This window comes from Periplaneta americana, chromosome 6 (genome assembly GCF_040183065.1).
Source record: "Periplaneta americana isolate PAMFEO1 chromosome 6, P.americana_PAMFEO1_priV1, whole genome shotgun sequence".
Classification (NCBI taxonomy): domain Eukaryota; kingdom Metazoa; phylum Arthropoda; class Insecta; order Blattodea; family Blattidae; genus Periplaneta; species Periplaneta americana.
The window spans coordinates 117,514,487-117,534,578 of record NC_091122.1 but is presented as its reverse complement, the minus strand read 5'-3'; the positions used below and the strand labels follow the sequence as shown (position 1 = coordinate 117,534,578).

Below are 20,092 nucleotides of genomic sequence, written 5' to 3'. Positions count from 1 at the left end.
TGAAAATTGTGCATCTATTATTGTTCCAATAAGTTTACTTCATAATTAAGCACAAATCCAGTAAAAAACAAAATAGTTACACAAAACAAATGAATAAGATTGCCCTTCTTATGGATTTCATGAACTGTAAATTCATGTCAGGTACCGGTATCAATTATCTTTCCGACCTCAATGAAACATTTGGTAGCTAGCCAGTTTCAGATAACATCAAGTAAACACGGGAAACATACACCTAGATGAAACCCTTCGATTGGGAAAACGTCGCCTGTATTCCTTATTAGCAGCCAATCACAGAATTCATAAACAAAAAGCATGTCTGCATATTCACCATGTGAGTAAACGAATTGAATGTCAAGGGAATGTGTATTCAGTTGTGTGTGTTGCGCTGGCGTTGCGATGCTCAGATACTGTCGTGTGCAAAAGATTTGGCGTAACACACCAATTATAGTACACGGAACCCCAAGACGTTCCAGCATTTCTGCCTAACCGTTAGACTTCGGACATAGGTATATCAGGTTAAATCGATGTAGGTTAACCCAAAACACATTATTCTGAAGCATTTTACATTCCTTCTCAGACACCCTGTATATCAACCCAGTGAATGGTGGAAGCGTCAGACACTCTAAGAAGGAGAGAAGAATAGTATTCCGGGAAAAGATCCTGGAGTTATTAGCTATATTGGTACAAGAAAAAAAGGAGAGGAAGAAGAGTGACGCATTGCTAAAGTAGAAGAGCGTCTTGTGGCAAACCGATGATTAGGGCGGATGATGAAGACTGATAAATACAAGTATAAGATAAATTTTTGTTTTTACTTTCTCATTATACGAACTACAAAGACAGAGTACTGTCATACTGTGAAATAGATTTTTTAGATTCTAGCGAAACTATATATATATATATATATATATATATATATATATATATATATATATATGCATTTTCAGTACCTCTGACACAGGGTGCGAATTGATGGGAAGGGGGGAATCTCAGGGATCTTTTCTCCGCCTGGAGAATTTGGTGTCCTCTGTTGAAAAGGTATTAATTTGTCTCCCTGCCAAGGACAGCATTTATCCCCTTCAAATGTCTAATATATAGCTTCCGTATTTTATTTTATTTCTTGAAGATGACATCGGAAAGATGTGCTTCATTTCGGCGTACACATTCTGATAGCCTGGTGTAGAAACTCTGGAGTGTTCGGTCTCTCATGTCTCGAGGAATGCCAGTGACTTCGTCTTCAATCCTCTGTTTTAGTCCAGCGATGGTTGCAGGACGTGTGCGATACACATTGCTTTTGAGATGTCCCCACAGGAAGAAATCGCAAACATTGAGATCAAGGGATCTCGCAGGCCATGGAATGTCACCGTTACGTGACATGACGCGCCTTCCAAACAATTGGCGAAAGGCTTCCATCGATTGTCGAGCAGTATGTTGCTATGCTTGAAAAATTCTTTGCACCGAGACTGTACGATCTTAACATCGAAAACATGTGGTTTCAGCAGGACGGAGCTACGTCACACACTGCTCGACAATCGATGGAAGCCGTTCGCCAATTGTTTGGAAGGCGCGTCATGTCACGTAAAGGTGACATTCCATGGCCTGTGAGATAGGGATCTAAATGCTTGCGATTTCTTCCTGTGGGGACATAGACATCTTAAAAGAAATGTGTACCGCACACGTCCTGCAACCGTCACTGAACTAAAACAGAGAATTGAAAACGAAATCACTGGCATTCCTCGAGACATGATACACCTAGCATCCCAGAGTTTAAACACCAGGCTATCAGAAATGGAGCACATCTTTCCAATGTCATCTTCAAGAAGTAACATGACAAGTGACATTGTGTAATAATGACAACATAAACAGCATATTATGAACATGCACTTCCATCAATAAATAATGTTTGTACTGTATTTATTCGTGCCACTTATGTTAATTCAAAATTTCCCGTTTCCCTGCGCCACCCTGTATTTCAAGAAAATAAACTATGAACAATAATCGCAACATGACAAAGGAACTGAATTGTTACGAAACACTTACAATGCATGTTGAGAAAGTATGTGTCATATTCGAGACACTCATTTTTAATATTACATTTTTGCGCTTGATATTCGAGAAATCTGGTCACATTTTTTGTTAATGCGATGACGTCCTTGATTAAAGTAGGGGTTACATGACTTAAATTGTGATGTGTTTAAAATAAAGTAGTTTCGAATCCAGCCAGCTGCGATAAAATATAAAGGAGAGATGAATGTGATATAATGAATTCATTGTTATTCGTGCGCAAATGGGGGTGAATAATAAATGCGGTGACTATAGAGGTATAAACAGTTAATTTAACATAGTCTAATTATTCTAAAATACTTAACTGTGGTATTAATTTCTAAATGAATCCAATTCCCTGTAATGATATACATTACTGTTCATTACGATTTCAAACAAATCATTGGCGTCACATTGATCTGTGAATCGTTTCGATTATCAATTGTATTGCGGTCTCGAGACTAGGCCTCATGGAATGAGGAAGCAATTATGAGGTAATTAATGAAAAGGCTCTGCCTTGCTAAACCTAAATGCGTGGAGAATAAACACAAAAATCAAAAGAAATATCAACATTTTATTTCAAATCCTAAACATCCTTACAATCCCCACCATGCTCACAGTAACAGAATCGAACAGTATAAAGGTTTCACGCAATTATAGGGATTCGATAAATCTCTTGTCGCTTCTTTACATTAAATAAAGGAAAAATGTAATTATTTTATACAGGTTACTCGTTATTCGCGGGAAACATTGCATTTATTTGAAAATCACCTGAGAGATAATAGAATTAATAGTTCACGTAGCCTACATGTTCATTTTTGATATGTCATTTAAAATGAATAATATAATTTCATTACATATGAGGGTATAACAACTAATGATGTACGAAAAAATTAATCCAGTTAATCCAGACATTTTTCTTTTTGTGACAGTGGCGATTTAGATGTACATCATATTATCATAGATACGTACGTAGATATTTATACTATAGACCTATATTTTTTAATATGAAATTCGTATAGAATGACACCAATTAGGCCTACAGCATATGGCAAATGGTCTTGAGGCGAATAGTGAAGCAATTGTTGTGTTTTTGTAAGTCAGGGACATTATTGTGTATTTGAGACAGAGCGGCGCTGAAATTTTGTGGAGCGGGCAGCCCCTGTTGTGCAACATGGCTGACGGCCGCATGCAGCAGCCGAGGGGCTGCGGTCCGTCTAGCGTTCAGTCGAGTCTTGGCGGCGGTGAGAGTGTGTTTATCCACCAGGCGGACAGCGGCAGTACCACGTGAGAAGCATGAGGAAGTCCGCGAAGTGTGGTGAGTCCCAGTATATTACTCTTTTGTTCTATAGAAAGGAAGAGACGTTGCTGTAACGATTGACAACATTGAACATCTAGTAAACGCGAGGAAAATTTAAAAGGGAACAAAAGCAAACAGCGAGAATATCTTTATGGACAATGTTGAGCAACGATCCATTTTGTGCTTTAGGCGAGGGATGTATTGTTTTGTTTTAGTAAAAATTATTTTATGTTATGTGCGTCATTCCTAGAAGTATGAGTATAATCAAACTGTGTCCAATAATTCACTAAAAATTATAAATAATTATTATATAGAGACAGAGAGGTAGACAAACGGACGGAAGAATGCAAGACAGCTGGTTCTGAATTTGCATATTTCCATAAAAATCTAAGAATAAATAGTTTAGTTTCACTTTATAATTAGTATAAATATGAAAGTAAATGAAAAGGATGGCCAGAAGAGAAATATTGTTAAACCATATGAAATTCAAGTGCAAAAAATAACATATGCTTTAAGAAAAATTTCACATACTCTATAATGTTTGTAAGAAGTGAGCGAGAGATATGGATTAAACTCAAAGAATAACGAGGAAATCTTAGGGGGATAAACCAAAAAAGAAAATAAGTATTTTAAAGTTCGTTTTAATTAACGATGATTTAGCTAAACTTAAAAGAGAATGGATATTGTGAGATGTGATGTTGAAAACGGTAATTGGGTAACAAACCCACAAAGACATAAAAGTATTGTCATTTCTCAGAAATGTAATTCCGTTTAGTTTGACAGGAAGCTAAAGTTGGGCCTAAATAGAGGTTGAAACAACACTTCTGTTCATCTTATAACTGCACAGTATAACGTTTCCTCCAAATTCATTTGCCTACTGAAAACAGGGGTTGAAAGGACTACGTTAAGTGAATCTCATTCGCCCCTGGACAACACGTGACTGCCCGACCTTGACAACAACATATTTGTTAACAACTGAATAAACTTTCTGTTATACTGACCCGCCTATTTAAAAGTTAACACACCTCTGTCCCTGTCTTAAAGTATATTTACACCATCCGAACATGCATAAAAATGTGAGACATTGTTGTCCTATTTACGCTGTCACATACCGCGGAACAATATTCTGTGCATTATGTATGGTGTCTTTCAATTGGCTCCGTTGTAACCAATACCGTTTGCTGTTATATCTGGACCATTTTAAAGTACTTTTCTCCAGCTATCAGTACCTATTAAGTGTGGTGAGAAAGGAAACATGTAAATGAGTGTTAAATTTACGTTATCTGTGAAATTAAACCAGTGACAATGTGCGTGGAAATTAAACAACATCTCTGATACTGCAAGGAAGCAATGGTCGTGAATTCGAATTTCTCCATTTTCTATTCTTCCTGATGTTTTCATTAATATGTAATGTCAGACATGCTAACGAACATCATTAGGTGAAAATGTCGTTAAATAAATAGATCAGTAGATAAAATAAACGACGAGTGGAGATAAAGAGATATTTTACTTCAAAATTTCTTCACGAATGGATATGGAAGCCATTCAGATTCCTTTGTATTCAGGCTTCCTGTAATAAAACTTAAATTCTAACAATTCTTCTCCTTTTAAGGTAGAGGTTAATGTACGTTACGGTTCATTATTACTCTGTAATACGTACATCACACATTTAGACAGACATGCATTTCAATACATTAAAATGACTATTTACAATCTCATGTGACGTTGAAAACTTACAACCTCATCTTTATTTAATTTATGTTTTCCAGTCTTCTTCTTGAACATTTATTTCTTGTTTCTCCAGAAGCTATTCATCATATGCCAAGAGTTAATAGATACTCAGACATAAGTTCTGGGAAGTTTAGTAGAGGAAAATGCAAGAAATGCTAACGTATATTCCTGTCACGATATTAATTAGGAAAAACTATGAAACGAAAATGATGAAACATACACAAAAATCTTTAAAAAAATCTTTGAAACTTTAGAGGGCTGTATTCAAAAGAAAATCAGGGAAGAAGACGAGAGAGCAGTTTAAAAATTTCCTTTAAAAAGCCATTGAACAGATACATAAATAGAATATGTGTTTCTACATTATTTGTAATGAATGATTCTCTGAGTCAAAGGGAAGAGAAAAATGGATTAAATGTAATATTTGTAGTCAGAGGGTCATTAGCTTGTACACCTTACATTCAGAAAACAGTTTTTATCTATGTGACATATGTCAATATTGTTAAATTTATTTGATTTTATATTTTATTAACTTTAGTTTGTTTTGTTTCTTAAACAAAATTACCAAATTATTTAAATTAATTGCTTTTACTAACATTTAGAGACTGTTTTTGAAAATTCATCGTGCTCATGTAACGAAATAAGTAACTTAAGTTTTAGTTCAGCTAAAGAGATAAAATGTCCATGTCGTAATTCTTCGTTTAACTTTTATTGAAAGACGGTTTCGAAATTATGATTCACTTTGCTGAAACTTATGATTCAATTTTCCCGTGACATCATGGACAAAAGGGAATAATTGCACCATATCTAAAAAAAAAAGTCTAACTTCCTCATTACAGGCCATGAAGGCCCACAGAGTAACGGAAGGGTAAGGCTCCCATCTGTACAATCAGCATTAATGGCAGTAGGGATGTCAGTCCTAGGTGCTCGCCGCCTTTACCTCAAGGAAATAGGCCTACCCCTGGTACTAATTTCTGTTAGATCCTGAGTGAACGGCAAGGTCATAGTACGGCTGGACGTATTAGATAATGAAGAATATCCATGATCCAATCGGGAGTCGAACGTGCGTGGGGACCCGTGTCGCAGATTTACAGTACATAAAGGAAACCTGTCCCTGATAGAGGGCTCCGGACGAAATTTGTCGGTCATTTCTTGCCCATGTTGAATTATAGGTTGAATAACCTCTCCAGTTGAAAACATTAATATTATTAGTACTCAGCCCCGTATTAAGGTAGTGCTACGCACAAGGGCCCGAAACAATTCTGCGCCCTCACCAACTAGTTTATGCAAATCTTAGACATTTTGTAGTCAAACTGTAAAAAGAACTGCATGTGATAATTTAAAATATGCTACCATCTAGAGAAATTATCTGCAAAGTAGGAAAATATCGAACAGCTCTATTTGCTTCATTTCTTAAAATTTTACCGCCCTTATGAATTTGCTGTCCTGCGCCTGTGCCATGCGTAAATAAGGACCTGCTAATACTAACACAATATCGATACTTAATGTGTCATATTTCAAAGCACAGTTAAATAATGCTTTATATTTAAACAGGAAGTATCTAAGCCAAGAAATTACAACGGATATGAGAATAGATTAATATGTGATTGTAAAACATATCAGTAAAACAATAAGTAAATAATGATGAAACAAAATCAAGTAGGTATAGTCAAATTACCATGCTTATTCTACAAGAAAATATATTATCTGGTCTGAGATACCTCTAATTTCGGACCAAGACTATATAATTATTTTATTAATAATTTTCCACAACTAACATTAATTAATGATTTTCAGTTTAAAAGTGAAGTGTGCAAATTAGTTTCGAAACTTTACTCTAACGAAAAAATTGACTTTTATATTATCTTCATAAGCTTAATGTGTATACTTTCACTTTTGCCTTTTTAAAAACACTCCCGAAAGCAAGATTTGGTTTTATCTGGAATGAGCTAATTATACATTGTATAATTTAAAATGTTTGTAAAACAGCTCAACAATTTTATCATGATTATTAAAAAAATAGGAAAATGAATAAAAATAAACATGTAAATGACAAATTAAATATATAAGTTAATAACAAACAGATAAATAAGAAATATGTCAACGTTGAAATGAATTATAACAATTAAAGAAATAAGAACATTTAAAAATATATAAATTCTTAAATAATACATAAATAACTGATAACATAGGTAGAATAAATAAATAAAAGCAAATAACGAAACAAGGGAGAAGATATAAATCAATAATACAGGAAAAACAATAAAATAAAAAAAGTAAAATTACGAAACCTGGACTCCGGCAGCTCTATATTCGTGCGTTCGTAGTTTTGTACAGAGCTACTGAGGTGAGCTTGCTTTGTTTCTTTTCCAAACTATTTAAGAGTTCATGATGATATTTTGGGTTGTCCTCCAGATCCCCGAGGAAAATGGGACACGAGCTTACTAACAAGACACTACATGCATTGAAAGCTCGTGTTTTCTGCTCACTCTAGAGGAACCAAGCAGCACCGGCCTACAGACACAGTTAGGAAGGCCCATGATATTCAGTTTTTCGCGCCCAGTGGTTTCACGTCACTCGTATGGGATCTTAGCTTCTTGCGCTCTTCAGTTCCGGAGTATACACAAGTGAGAACGTCGGCAGAGTTCCGCTCTTATACCAGTGTTGAAGTCTCCATATTTCTTGCTAACTACTGCTCTTTACAGAACCGTGGAGAGCTATTTTTATGTTATTAAGGCTCTCTATCGAATATCCACTTATTTTTATATACATTTAGAAGTTTCTCTCCATCATGGCTCCAACTACAGCATCTCTAGCTATAAATCCCACGGATCTGGGTTCGATTCCCGACAGGAAAGCAAAAATTTACCTCACTTCGATTTGGATTGGGCATGTGTCCCTTACACTGTGTTGTCTTAGGTACTGGCATCATGCTACACTAATCATATGAACAGAAATATAGAAATTTGTGGATATCTTTGTTTGAAACTCATCGTAAGTAACGGCGGAGTGGACGAAAGGACAAACTTCTTAGAGATTAATAATTATGAACAAATCCACCGCTGTGGAATTACAGTTAGCACGTCTGATCATGAAACGAGCGGGTCTGGGTTCGAATCCTGGTTGGAGTAAGTTACCTGGTTGGGATTTTTGCCGCGGTTTTCCCTCAACCAAATGAAGCAGAATTGTTGGGTAACTTTCAGCGTTGGACCTTGGACTCATTTCGCTATCTTTAATTCACATGTAATCATCGTCCATAGAATAGACAGGGTTAAGTTCACGATGCGGTATGCTATACTTGTACAACAGCGCGGCCATTCGGCTACCCAATCATTCACATTCACAGGGTGCAGTGTAAGCCTTCGGATCCCTCCTCCGTACAAGAGAAAAATTGATGAACAATTATTATTTTATTTTAGTTTAGTTTAGTTGGTAGATTATGGTAGCGTCTGTATGAATTTACATTGCAGAAACATGAGTTCTAAACTTAAGGAAACAGAAGATTAGAAATGAAATTCTTATTAAGTGTAGCGGAATATAATACATTACATGGAACTTAACTCTTTACCGCATGGGACAGTCTTGCACACACCGGTTTAATATTAAAATAACTTAAGTAGTTCTCTCTTTCTCAACTGATGTCACATATGGTCAAATCCAATTCTTGACCGTGTGCCATATCTGTCCCAGTATGCTTATATTATAAATTATATGAATATATTATAAATTATATGAATATAAAACCGGTATGTGCCATATCTGTTCCAGAATACGGTAAGGGGTTAAAATAAACAATACGAGAGGCCTTAAACATATTATGTAAACATATGAAGAAAATCAAGAGGATGGAACATTTGAAACGTATGATAGAAGAAACTATTGAAAAAGAAATTTAAAATATTATCCAAGAGGAAGCTGAGAACAGGGACACTATAGAAATACTATTTTGAAAACAAAACAGGCAACGACTGTTTAATCTGTGATAGAAGAAGAAGATGAAGAAGATTTGCATATAGTATATAATTTTTATTAATATTATTTTATTTTATTATGTCTATTACTACTATAAAGCGTTCTGAGTTTAGAAAATACCATTGGGCATATAGGCGTCTTCTTAGCGGACATCTCCCTTCTATGTAATGTAACTAAAATAAGTCATTTACGTATTTTCTAACGTAAATAAAATAATATATATAATATTGTGTTGTATTTCCAAAACCGAATAAATGGAAAAGATGCACTTCTGCTATTTCATACATGTTAGAAAATTCGTAAATAACTTATTTTAGTTAATGTAAGGGGGATGTCCGCTAAGAAGATGCCTGTATTCCTAATGGTCTTATCTAAATTCCGAACGCTCACCACCACCACCACCACCACCAATTGTACTACTCTTTCAATGGTTTGACATTTTGGTACGAAAGCTTAATATTCAGAAGTGGCTGTGTGGCTAACATGACACAATACTGCAACTGTAAAATAGTACAGAATAAATACAAGACAATCTTTATTTAAGGGAGAAAAGTTTCACTCCCATCGTCAAGAATCGAACCAGAGTTTATTTGCTTGGTAACCATGTGAGTTATCATTAGGCTATAGTGAAGAGTTCGATGATTCCTCCAAGTCAAGCTTCCGCCTAACGCGTTCTTCTGCCAGCGAGTAGCGTAATTTCTTCGTGTGTAATGTAATCGATAATCTGTTGGTGTTTAAAATAGGAAGAAGCATGTTAATAATAAGTAGTTTGTTGCTAAGGATTTTACATAACGTGGCAACGCGTTTGAGAACTTTCTAGTAGGAAACGAGATCGAACCGGTGCATCGGTTGGCCTATATTTTCAGTCGAAGAACCAAGAATTGCTGAAATCGCAATGCGGAGTTCGAAGTTCGGAATGAAAAACGTGCAGTCACGACTTGAAATCTAGATGAGATAATGTTGAATGTGTAATGGAGAAAAGACGGTGTAGGAGGAGGATTTTTTTAGCATATTTCCGTTTCCTCTCACATCGTCTACTGTTTATCAAAATTATGTAATATTATTATCATCGTCTACTGAGTTCTTTTGTTAGGCTGATTTTTTCAGAATATTCTTTTTTTTTCGCTATTTTCACTTCACAATTTAGCTGTATTGTTGTCATATACTGTTTTAAAATGTTATCTGCAATTGAAAAAAAGATGTAATAATAATAATAATAATAATAATAATAATAATAATAATAATAATAATAATAATAATAACACTCTCAATTTATCTCATAATTATGGTCACTGACTTAGTGATAACAAAAGCTGCAAAGAGCAGAACTGAAGATTTTAAGATAAGAGAAAGAAGTATTTTTTCAAGACCTATAGCTTAAGTAAGATATTAGAAACGGAAACAGGTTGGAGGTTAAAATGTCCATTTCAATACGTCCGTGAACAGAAATGTCCATTAGCAAAATGTTAATTTATATAAATGTCCATAAAAATTAAATGTCCACAAATATAATGCCCACTTACATAAATGTCCATAAAATTAAATGTCCATTTGGTTTATCTACAAGTAAGTTATCCATATCAGCAATGGTCACACATCCCGCATCACAGGTGCTTCTTTCCACACACCTCCAATATAATTTATTACCATTTTTGCTCCTTGAATGAAAGTGATACGAAAGGCCATTGTGTACTAGAATGTTTTTTTTTTTTTTAACGTACAATATTCAGCCATTCTGTCACTAAAATTTGCTACGTCGCTTAGCAATCTCAATAAAACTTTGTAGTCTTTCTTCTGGTTACTGCTTCTATAAAAATACGATTTTTTTCCAATTATGGACTTTTTATGGGAATTTTTTAATGCGGACTTTTTTATACTGGACATATTGTTGTGGACAATTTTTACTGGACTTTTTCCCTTGGACATTTTGCTCTGGACATTTTTGATTGTGGCCATTTTTTCTTTGGTCATTTTGAAGTGGACAATTTAACCTGGAAGCTTAAATCATAAGATAAAAAACCGCAATTACAGAAACAAAATGACGATGTATGGAATAAAATATAATATCTAAACAGTTCCGTCAGTATAATCGAAGAGGACGACGGAGTACCAGAAATCACTACCGACATAGAAGTGACGGATTACAGTATAATGGAAAAATCAGCTTGTATGATTATGTTGTTAACGATAATGACGAGCCGCCACACTGGTCTAGTGGCTATGTCGCTGGACTCGAGTTTGATCCCCGGCGTACCCCAGATTTATAACTTGGATTGGACAAGCCCGTGGTCCAGGTAACATAGGAGTTTTCTCTGGGAGCTCCTGTTCCCCTGTGGCACTCCATCATCATCTCATCTCATCGCGGGTGTAGCGTAGATCAGTCTCCTATGGCTTACATTGGGTAATGATTCTATCGATAAATTGGTCTACACAACTGGCTTTATAAGGGTGAATGGCGAACAGCCAAGTGCCCGCCATTAGAAAAAAAATGATAATGAATAACTTCAATTGACTGTTTCCTCCATTTGTAGTAGCAACATCTTACTGTGTTAGGTTAGGTTAGGTTAGGTTAGGTCACGGTGGCTACGGGCGGGTTAGGACGACCCTTTGCACGTCGGCCATACTGAGGTCTATTGTGCACCCCGAATGTTATGAGATGAATGAGGATGGGGGTGTATCAGCGCACTGGCCGCATGTAACTTCTCACCCGCTCACCCAATGGGGGCCTTCTACCCTCCCCCGCTCTAAGTTCATACCGCCAATGTGACCAAGCAGCACAGGATCCATTCCAACAGCCATTCCAAGGTGTCGACGCGCTCTTGGAAGTACTCTTAATAAATCCTGGCAGAGATATTGCGGAAGGCTGGGAACCCAGGAACGGTTGTGGAGAGACGATCCCTCCCGTAAGCAGATGAAGACATGCGTCTTGACCTGAATATGGCTATTGAATGAGATGAAGAAGATGAATAAAATGATATGAAATCTAAATTCTTTTTCTACACGGGAGGGGAAGAGAAAATGGACCGTGGCAATGAAAATTATAATCCGGCATTTTCCTAAGTAACTGTGCAAAACCACGAAAAAACCACAGTCAGGTTGGTCGGTCCGGGAATCGAACCACGGACCTCTGGAGTGCGTCTTACTGTGTTAAGCCCAATGGCCTATTATAATCAAGCCTGTCTCAAGTGATCAATGGTTAGCTAACAACTCAACAATGCTGCAATTTTTATGTGAACGGAAAATTATGGAAATTATGCCATTACTTTCTCAGAGTTAAAACGTTTCGCATAAGCTACTGTTTAAAGGCCCATTCACAATGAATATTAAACATAACCGTAACATAAACACAAAAGTTTGCGCCCAGGCTACCAAATGGGATCATTCACAATGATTCACATAAGCATTGACATAAACATTACCGTAAGACGTTAACATGAAAGCTTCCAAACTCAAAACTTTCATGCTTATGTTTACGTGATTTGCAAACAGAACACAATCGTGGAACGCTGAAGTATACGACAGAATATGAGGAAATGGCGTCGTTGTTATGTTTCCATGGTTACCAAGTATGTTTGCTGTTATGTTTATTTTCCCATCGTGAATGATGATATGACTTCTTGATTTTACTGTAACGTTAAGTTAACGCTTACGTTATGTTTAATTTTCATTGTGAATGAATTTATGTTTAAAACATGTTTCAGCATGTTACATTTGTAACGAAATGGCTATAAATTAGAGGCTTGAAGATTTTTTCTTACATATCTGACGATGCTGATACTTTGCAATTTCCTCTTCACTTACGCAGAAAATATAGATCTACTGCATGACTAAAATGTCACTTAATCACGTGACTACGTAATTATTACTCTTGAACTGTTTCTTTTTAAGTTACTCATACATTTTTGCGTCATGAATAATCACGTCTGTCACTGGTCAAGTTACCACAAAATAATAAGATCAACTTTTGTGGCAGCAATGTGATATTTCTTTCATTATGGAGACAGCCTTGTACCGAAAAAAAGGATAATACAGCTAGACATACAGGTAATTGTGGGGTTTATAAAGACGTATTTGAGTGGTCAGTCTGCCAAAGTGAGCTAAAGATTAATAAAAATTTGTCTAACCAAAAATATGGATTACCCAACTAATTTAATTTATACAGATTTTAAAGTATTAACTACTGACGAAAATGATAAATATAGTGTACTAACTTACTACCACAGAAATCAAATAAAACATAAATCTAATCGACATTAATATCGTACTCGAAGACAAAAGTCTATTTTTCCATTGACTGAGCCTAAATGTCATACAAGTGCAGCACTTAAACATGGTGCTACTCGTAGTTTCGGCCCAAGACTTTATGATAAAATTACAGATCATTTTCCAAATTTTAAATATTTTAAAATTGAACCTTTTAAAAAATAAATTTTTAAAATTATTCATGATGTAGGCTATAATATTAACAAGTGTGTGTATTTTTTACCTTTTATTTCTGTCGACTATATTAATGTTTTATTGAATATCACTGGCTTCTGTCTGATTGTCAATTTATATTAAATGTGTTTTTTCTCTCTTTTTGTTTTTCTGTTTCTTATTTTTTTTTGCTCTTGTGTGTTATTTATCGGTATGAATTAAGTTAATTACTATAGTTAGTAAACTGTCTTTGTAAATTTAATGTTATATTATTGGCTAAGACCACACCGTACACGAGCCTGGCTCTTACGGTAGTGGCTAGAAACATTTTTGTTTTAATAAATTTAATTTGTACTCTCTTTGCTGGCTAAACAAATAAATAAAAATTATACCTAGGTAGGCCTACTTTATAATAAAATCTAAATTACTTGAAATATAGGTAACATTAAATTTTAATATTCTATCTTTGTTAGTGATTTATTCCCTGGAATTTAATGTCAGCTGCTTGATAACGCACGGGTAATACAGCACTGTCATCATGGTAATTGCTTTGCGTGCAAAAATCGGCAAAGCCGATCGTAGTGGCTGCGTCGGCTAAGACTTCGTTATTGTTTTCTTACATGGTGTCATAACGAGTGCCGCGTCTATGGCTCCAGGTCTTCCATCTCGGGGGCCCGGGTTCGATACCCGGTCAGGTCGTGATGAAATTTGTGACGGACAATACAGACGCTGTATAAGGTTTTTCTCGGGGTACTCACTCTATCAAAGCAACAACATTCTTTACCGTCTCCTTTATTCTTCTGTCATTTGCATTTGTTAAAAATATGCTGTGAATAACTCTTGGCGGTAGTACAGATTTCCGATGATGACAGAGGGAAGGTTTGGGGTCCGGGGCACAGCGCTTCCCAGGTACTCGTCTGAGGATGGGAACTGACTGTCAGGGCTGGCTGAGGCAGGATGGCCCACCTATCATCAGCATCGGATGCTTGAATGCCACCTGGACCACCTGTCGGACTTTGACACTCATAGCATATGAAGGACACAATAAACCAATTAAGCCTACGTGTAGGGACCCGACCCTCAAAAACTCAAGCCAAGGCGTACCAAATAATCAGGTATCAGAAGCAACTTTAGGGACTCTCGTGATTACATGGGAAGATGGTGCAATGTATACTTTCTTATTGCTACTGCATCAGTAGTAAGATGGTTGTGAATTATAATTTATGGCAGCAGAAAAGGGAACCTGTTCCAATATTGTATTGTCTACTGCGAATTCTACTTTGACTTGTCATAATTTAAACTCGAATCTCTAGCGTGGAAAATAGATGTCTTCCAGACACGTTTTTTTCAGGCTAAAGTTTTATTAGGTAAGCCCATGTATAATTTATGTATTGTCTACCGCGAATTCTACTTTGACTTGTCATAATTTAAACTCGAATCTTTAGCGTGGAAAACAGACGCTCCAGTCTTCCAGACACGGTTTTTTCAGGCTAAAGTTTTATTAGGTAAGCCCATGTATAATTTATGTATTGTCTACCGCGAATTCTACTTTGACTTGTCATAATTTAAACTCGAATCTTTAGCGTGGAAAACAGACGCTCCAGTCTTCCAGACACGTTTTTTTCAGGCTAAAGTTTTATTAGCTAAGCCCATGTATAATTTATGTATTGTCTACCGCGAATTCTACTTTGACTTGTCATAATTTAAACTCGAATCTTTAGCGTGGAAAACAGACGCTCCAGTCTTCCAGACACGGTTTTTTCAGGCTAAAGTTTTATTAGGTAAGCCCATGTATTTTCGTATAATTTATGTAAGTTATGGGTTTCACAGAGGACGGCCGGGTAGCTCAGTTGGTAGAGCAGCTGGCTACGGACTGGAAGGTCCGGGGTTCGATCCCAGGTGGTGACAGGATTTTTTCTCGTTGCCAAACTTCCAGGACGGCCCGAGATTCACTCAGCCTCCTATAAAATTGAGTACCGGGTCTTTCCCGGGGGTATAAGGAGGCCAGAGCGTGGTGCCGACCACACCACCTCATTCTAGTGCCGAGGTCATGGAAAGCATGGAGCTCTACCTCCATGCCCCCCAAGTGCCTTCATGGCATGTTACGGGGATACCTTTACCTTTTACCTTTTTATGGGTTTCACAGAAAGAGCGTTAATTTTACTGTAACTTCCCATTGACGGACAAAAACTATTTTCAATGGCATTTATTATAGAAAAGAATAGGACAATTTAGATATAAAAACATAATTAGTGATACTGATCAGGTAGTAAGTGGTAGTTAAAGATTAAAGAAATTTAGACCTACGCCCTTTTGTTAGATGAAGTGGATTTTAAATTAAAAGTTCACAAAAAAAGGAAAAAAAAAAAAACATATTTAGACATGAAACTATAATTGAAAACAGAGTTCAGATACTAAATGGTACACCTTTTTGGAAGAAGGTAATGACTTTAAAGCACAGGATTTCTAACAAAAGAATAGGGAAATTTAGGTATAAATAGCGTAATTAGCAACACATTCCTGGTCTACAGCGATAATTAAAGAATTAACCAAGTTGACGTCCTTATGTTAGGAAGAAACATTGTGAATTAACACATTTCTGAGAAAAATTACAGGTAAATTTAGGTATAAAAAGATCTTGGTAACTGTTTATAGATATTTTTATGGTTTATTTAACGACGCTCGCAACTTCCGAGGTTATATCAGCGTCGCTGGAATTTTGTCCCGGAGTTCTTTTACATGCCAGTAAATCTACTTACATGAACATGTCGCATTTAAGCACACTTAAATGCCAACGACCTGGGCTAGGATCGAACCCGCAATCTCGAGCACAGGAGGCCAGTTTATAGATATTACTCAGTAGCTAAAATAAACAAATAACGTAAAATGCTTTTTTAAAAGTATATCGCATAAAATCTCAGGTGTGACGCATTTTCTGACGCAATGTACCGCCTGCGTCAAGAAGACGTAAACGGCCTGTGCACTTTATGTCATGATTTACACCACGACAGGAATTATAATATCTCCTGTGTCAGAAGAGACATCTTGCATTGCAAAATACCTGTATCATTATTCATTACATAAAACTGTGTCAAGATACAGAATTCCCAGCAGTTCCCTTTCATTTGTTTGTAGTGTGGGAACCGGACGAAGTGTTAGCATGCCCAGTTGGGCTTCAAGATCTGGGTTATTTCGTAACATTTATAAATTCGCTTACATGGAATATATTGTATGGATGATTTACTGAGGCCAAACTTAATTAAGATGATGGCAGCAGTGGTTCAGTTCTCGGAAAATTCTGAAAGTTACATGGCAAACATCTTTAAGGATGGTTTTCTTACAGTATTTCGGTTTACCTTATTATTCTAACTCTGGAATAATCGTCGTGTCATCTTTCATTTTTTTTTCTGAAAATGCATACTTTGTAATTCAAAAGGGATCAATTCTCTTTATCGATTCGTGAATACCTCATGGTATTACTGACATTGCAGTAAAGAGCGCTGGATAAATACGTAAAGACAGAGACAGAGATAAGTCTACAGAATCCCATTAGACAAGAGTCTTCAGCACTTGCAGGGCTAGCTTTCTTTGGTACTTGTCAAGGAAGCTACTCTTGGCAAGACTTACTTTTATTATTATGATGTACCGAAGACTTACTTTTGTTTCAACTCTCTAAGCCCTCGCGGTGATGTTCCTAGATCCTACCTTGTTAATCCGCCTGTTTATCTCCCAGTTGTCTCCAGAATGTTCCGCGTATAGCTTCTCGGACCCACTGTCCACCTGCCTCCTTCCTGAAGAGGTCCGCCTAACGTGCGCTTGGTCTCCCGACGTTCCTCTTTCCCATTCTTGGGTCCCACGTTGTCAGCGCCCATCTAGTCGGATTAAGTCTGCACACGTGGCCACTCCACTTTCACTTTAGTCGTCGTGCTGCCGTCACTACGTCAGTCATATCCGTCCTCTTCCTAATATCGCTGCTGAATATTCTGTCTCTCAGGAAGACGTTTGTGATAATGCGCTTCATTTTCTGTTGACATATTTGAAGCAATGTCTTTTCCTTTTCTGTTAGCGACCATGTTTTACAACCGTACAGAAGAACAGGGATCACACATTTCTTCAGAACATCTTTTTTCGTTGTCAGAGTTTGGTACTTGTCAATCACAATGCATTTTAAACTCCAAAATTTCTTCCAAACCAGGAAGATCCTCCTTTTGATTCTGTGTATGTGTTAAGATACTGTGTCACAAACTACACATACCTTAGACATAGTCCTTGATCCACTGAGTCGAATGGTTTGTGTAGTTTATAAAATAAGTGCAATGTACAAAATGAACAAACAAAGGCACAAATGTTATACGCCTAAAGTAACTAAATCCATCTATGACCAAGTAGTGCGATTTAGAAGCAGATGTGATTTCGTAAACTTTGTCATATTTAGTATGAATAAAATTTCTATATCTATAAAAAGTAATTAATTATTTTAAAAATATAAAATTATTGAATGCATAAATAATTCACACAATTATAAATAAATAAATAAATAAACATAAATAAACGAATAAATAATAAATAAGTAAATAAATGAATGAATAAATGAGAAAATAAATAAATACATACATAAATATATATAATAGATAATGAATAAATAATAAATAAACAGATAGATAATAAATAAATAAATAAATAAACGAATAAATAAATAAAAGTGAATTAATGAATACATACATAGAAATAAGCACAAAGGTGAAGTAATAAATCAAATAAATAAGAAAACGATCCTGCTGTACTACAGTTGCTTAACTAGTATAAGCAGCATTTAATAATTCACAGATTTAATGTTGCGTCGATCCCACGCTCTTAGTGTCTTACTGTTTATCCGTCTAGTGCAGACCTAAGAAGTCCCAAATAAGGGCTTATGTTTCATCCCATGAAGACAAGAAAATCTTTTTAATTCAGGCCAGAATTACTGCATTATTGTGTAAAATATATTCATCATCTTGGAAATGAGAACGTCCGTAGCAATTTTCTCTTACAACATCTTGCATAGGTTTTACTACCTCTGGCTTGAAAGTCGCGGTAGGTGTACCCATACAGTACGTGAGTGTAAGAATTCGCACGCGAAGGTTATATACACTTGCGTCGATAGTCCCTGTGTGTTTAAGAGGCTTGATTGACTTTTCCTCTGAAGTAACTTTCAGTTCTTGTTTTTATCTTGCACTGCCTTGAATAGTCGTCTCGCTAACATGCGAAGGTCGAATATACTTGATATGGTCTTTCTTGCACCACACATGTAACCAAAAATCACCAAGGACAATTGCAATCTTATATTAGAAGTGACCAAGGGCAGGCATGCCTAGTCGCCATCGTCATTATCTTCGTATCTTCTCTTAATGGATTTCTATGTGCATTAGCCTAGGCCCACAGTTGGTCTTCCTCCGATCTGACATTAGACGAACACAGAGTCAGAATCTGCGAAGTGGAATCAATGCAACATCTGCAACTTTTCACTTCGAGTAAACGAAAATTTCTATTTAACTTCTCTTTTCAACTACATGCGCTACGCCAGTGTTGCCATACCTACTGATTAAGCAGGAGATTTCCTGTTTTTCCATTGAATCTACTGCTCTACTTCTTTTTTTGTCAAAAGCCCGAATTTCTCCTTCGTTTTTGGCATGCTGCAGTCACCTGGTCCTATGCCCGGATTTTAAATTTATTACATATTATATTATGTCACCATGTCTTACTTTTGCATCTTATACACAAGTCAAACAATGTTTTCATTAGCCCCCCAACGATCTAGAAGTAAGAATATTCTTCTAGCTCGTTGTGGCTCCCTGCTCATAACGCGTCGCCACAATGATGCTTAAAGGAGCAAGAACACGTGAAACAGTGACAGAGTAAAGTGTAGGTAATGGTATTTTTGTGTTACATATCGTGCACAGTGATCTTTTAAAATGATTGAAAGTGTCCCAGCAAGAAAGAAAACTAAATACTCCTTCCCAGAATTATAAATCAGAGTGAGAAAATTATAAACAGTTTAAATGGTAGTTATGCAAAAACAGGAAAAGGGATAATTTTTCGTCTGTTATAATCGCAGCTAATCCAGTACTGTCTTTAATATCATCTTTAAAATAAATCTCTTCTCTCTAAAATCGTTTGTCAATATACAAAAAAAAAAAAAAAAAAAAAAAAAAAAAAAGACTCCTGATTAATAAATTTTAATGCGAAACATTGTCAATGAGACATTACTGTGTAAAAACAAAATTTACTTACTTACAAATGGCTTTTAAGGAACCCGAAGGTTCATTGCCGCCCTTACATAAGCCCGCCATCGCTCCCTATCCTGTGCAAGATTAATCCAGTCTTTATCATCATATCCCACCTCCCTCAAATCCATTTTAATAGCTATTATCCTCCCATCTACGTCTCGGCCTCCCCAAAGGTCTTTTTCCCTCCGGTCTCCCAACTAACACTCTATATGCATTTCTGGATTCGCCCATACGTGCTACATGCCCTGCCCATCTCAAACGTCTGGATTTAATCTTCCTAATTATGTCAGGCGAAGAATACAATGCGTGCAGTTCTGCGTTGTGTAACTTTCTCCATTCTCCTGTAACTTCATCCCGCTTAGCCCCAAAT

General features: G+C 36.3%; 1 protein-coding gene across 1 annotated transcript in view; it reads left to right on the top strand.

Moving 5' to 3' along the window:
- The first annotated feature begins 3,224 nt into the window (after nt 1-3,224).
- The window catches only part of emp (epithelial membrane protein), a 286,297-nt gene continuing 269,429 nt past the window's right edge, over nt 3,225-20,092 (top strand). Inside the window, exon 1 of the mRNA XM_069828804.1 lies at nt 3,225-3,358. Within this exon, the coding sequence (XP_069684905.1) occupies nt 3,337-3,358 (22 nt within the window). The 5' untranslated portion in view covers nt 3,225-3,336. The remainder of the gene's footprint in view (nt 3,359-20,092) is intronic.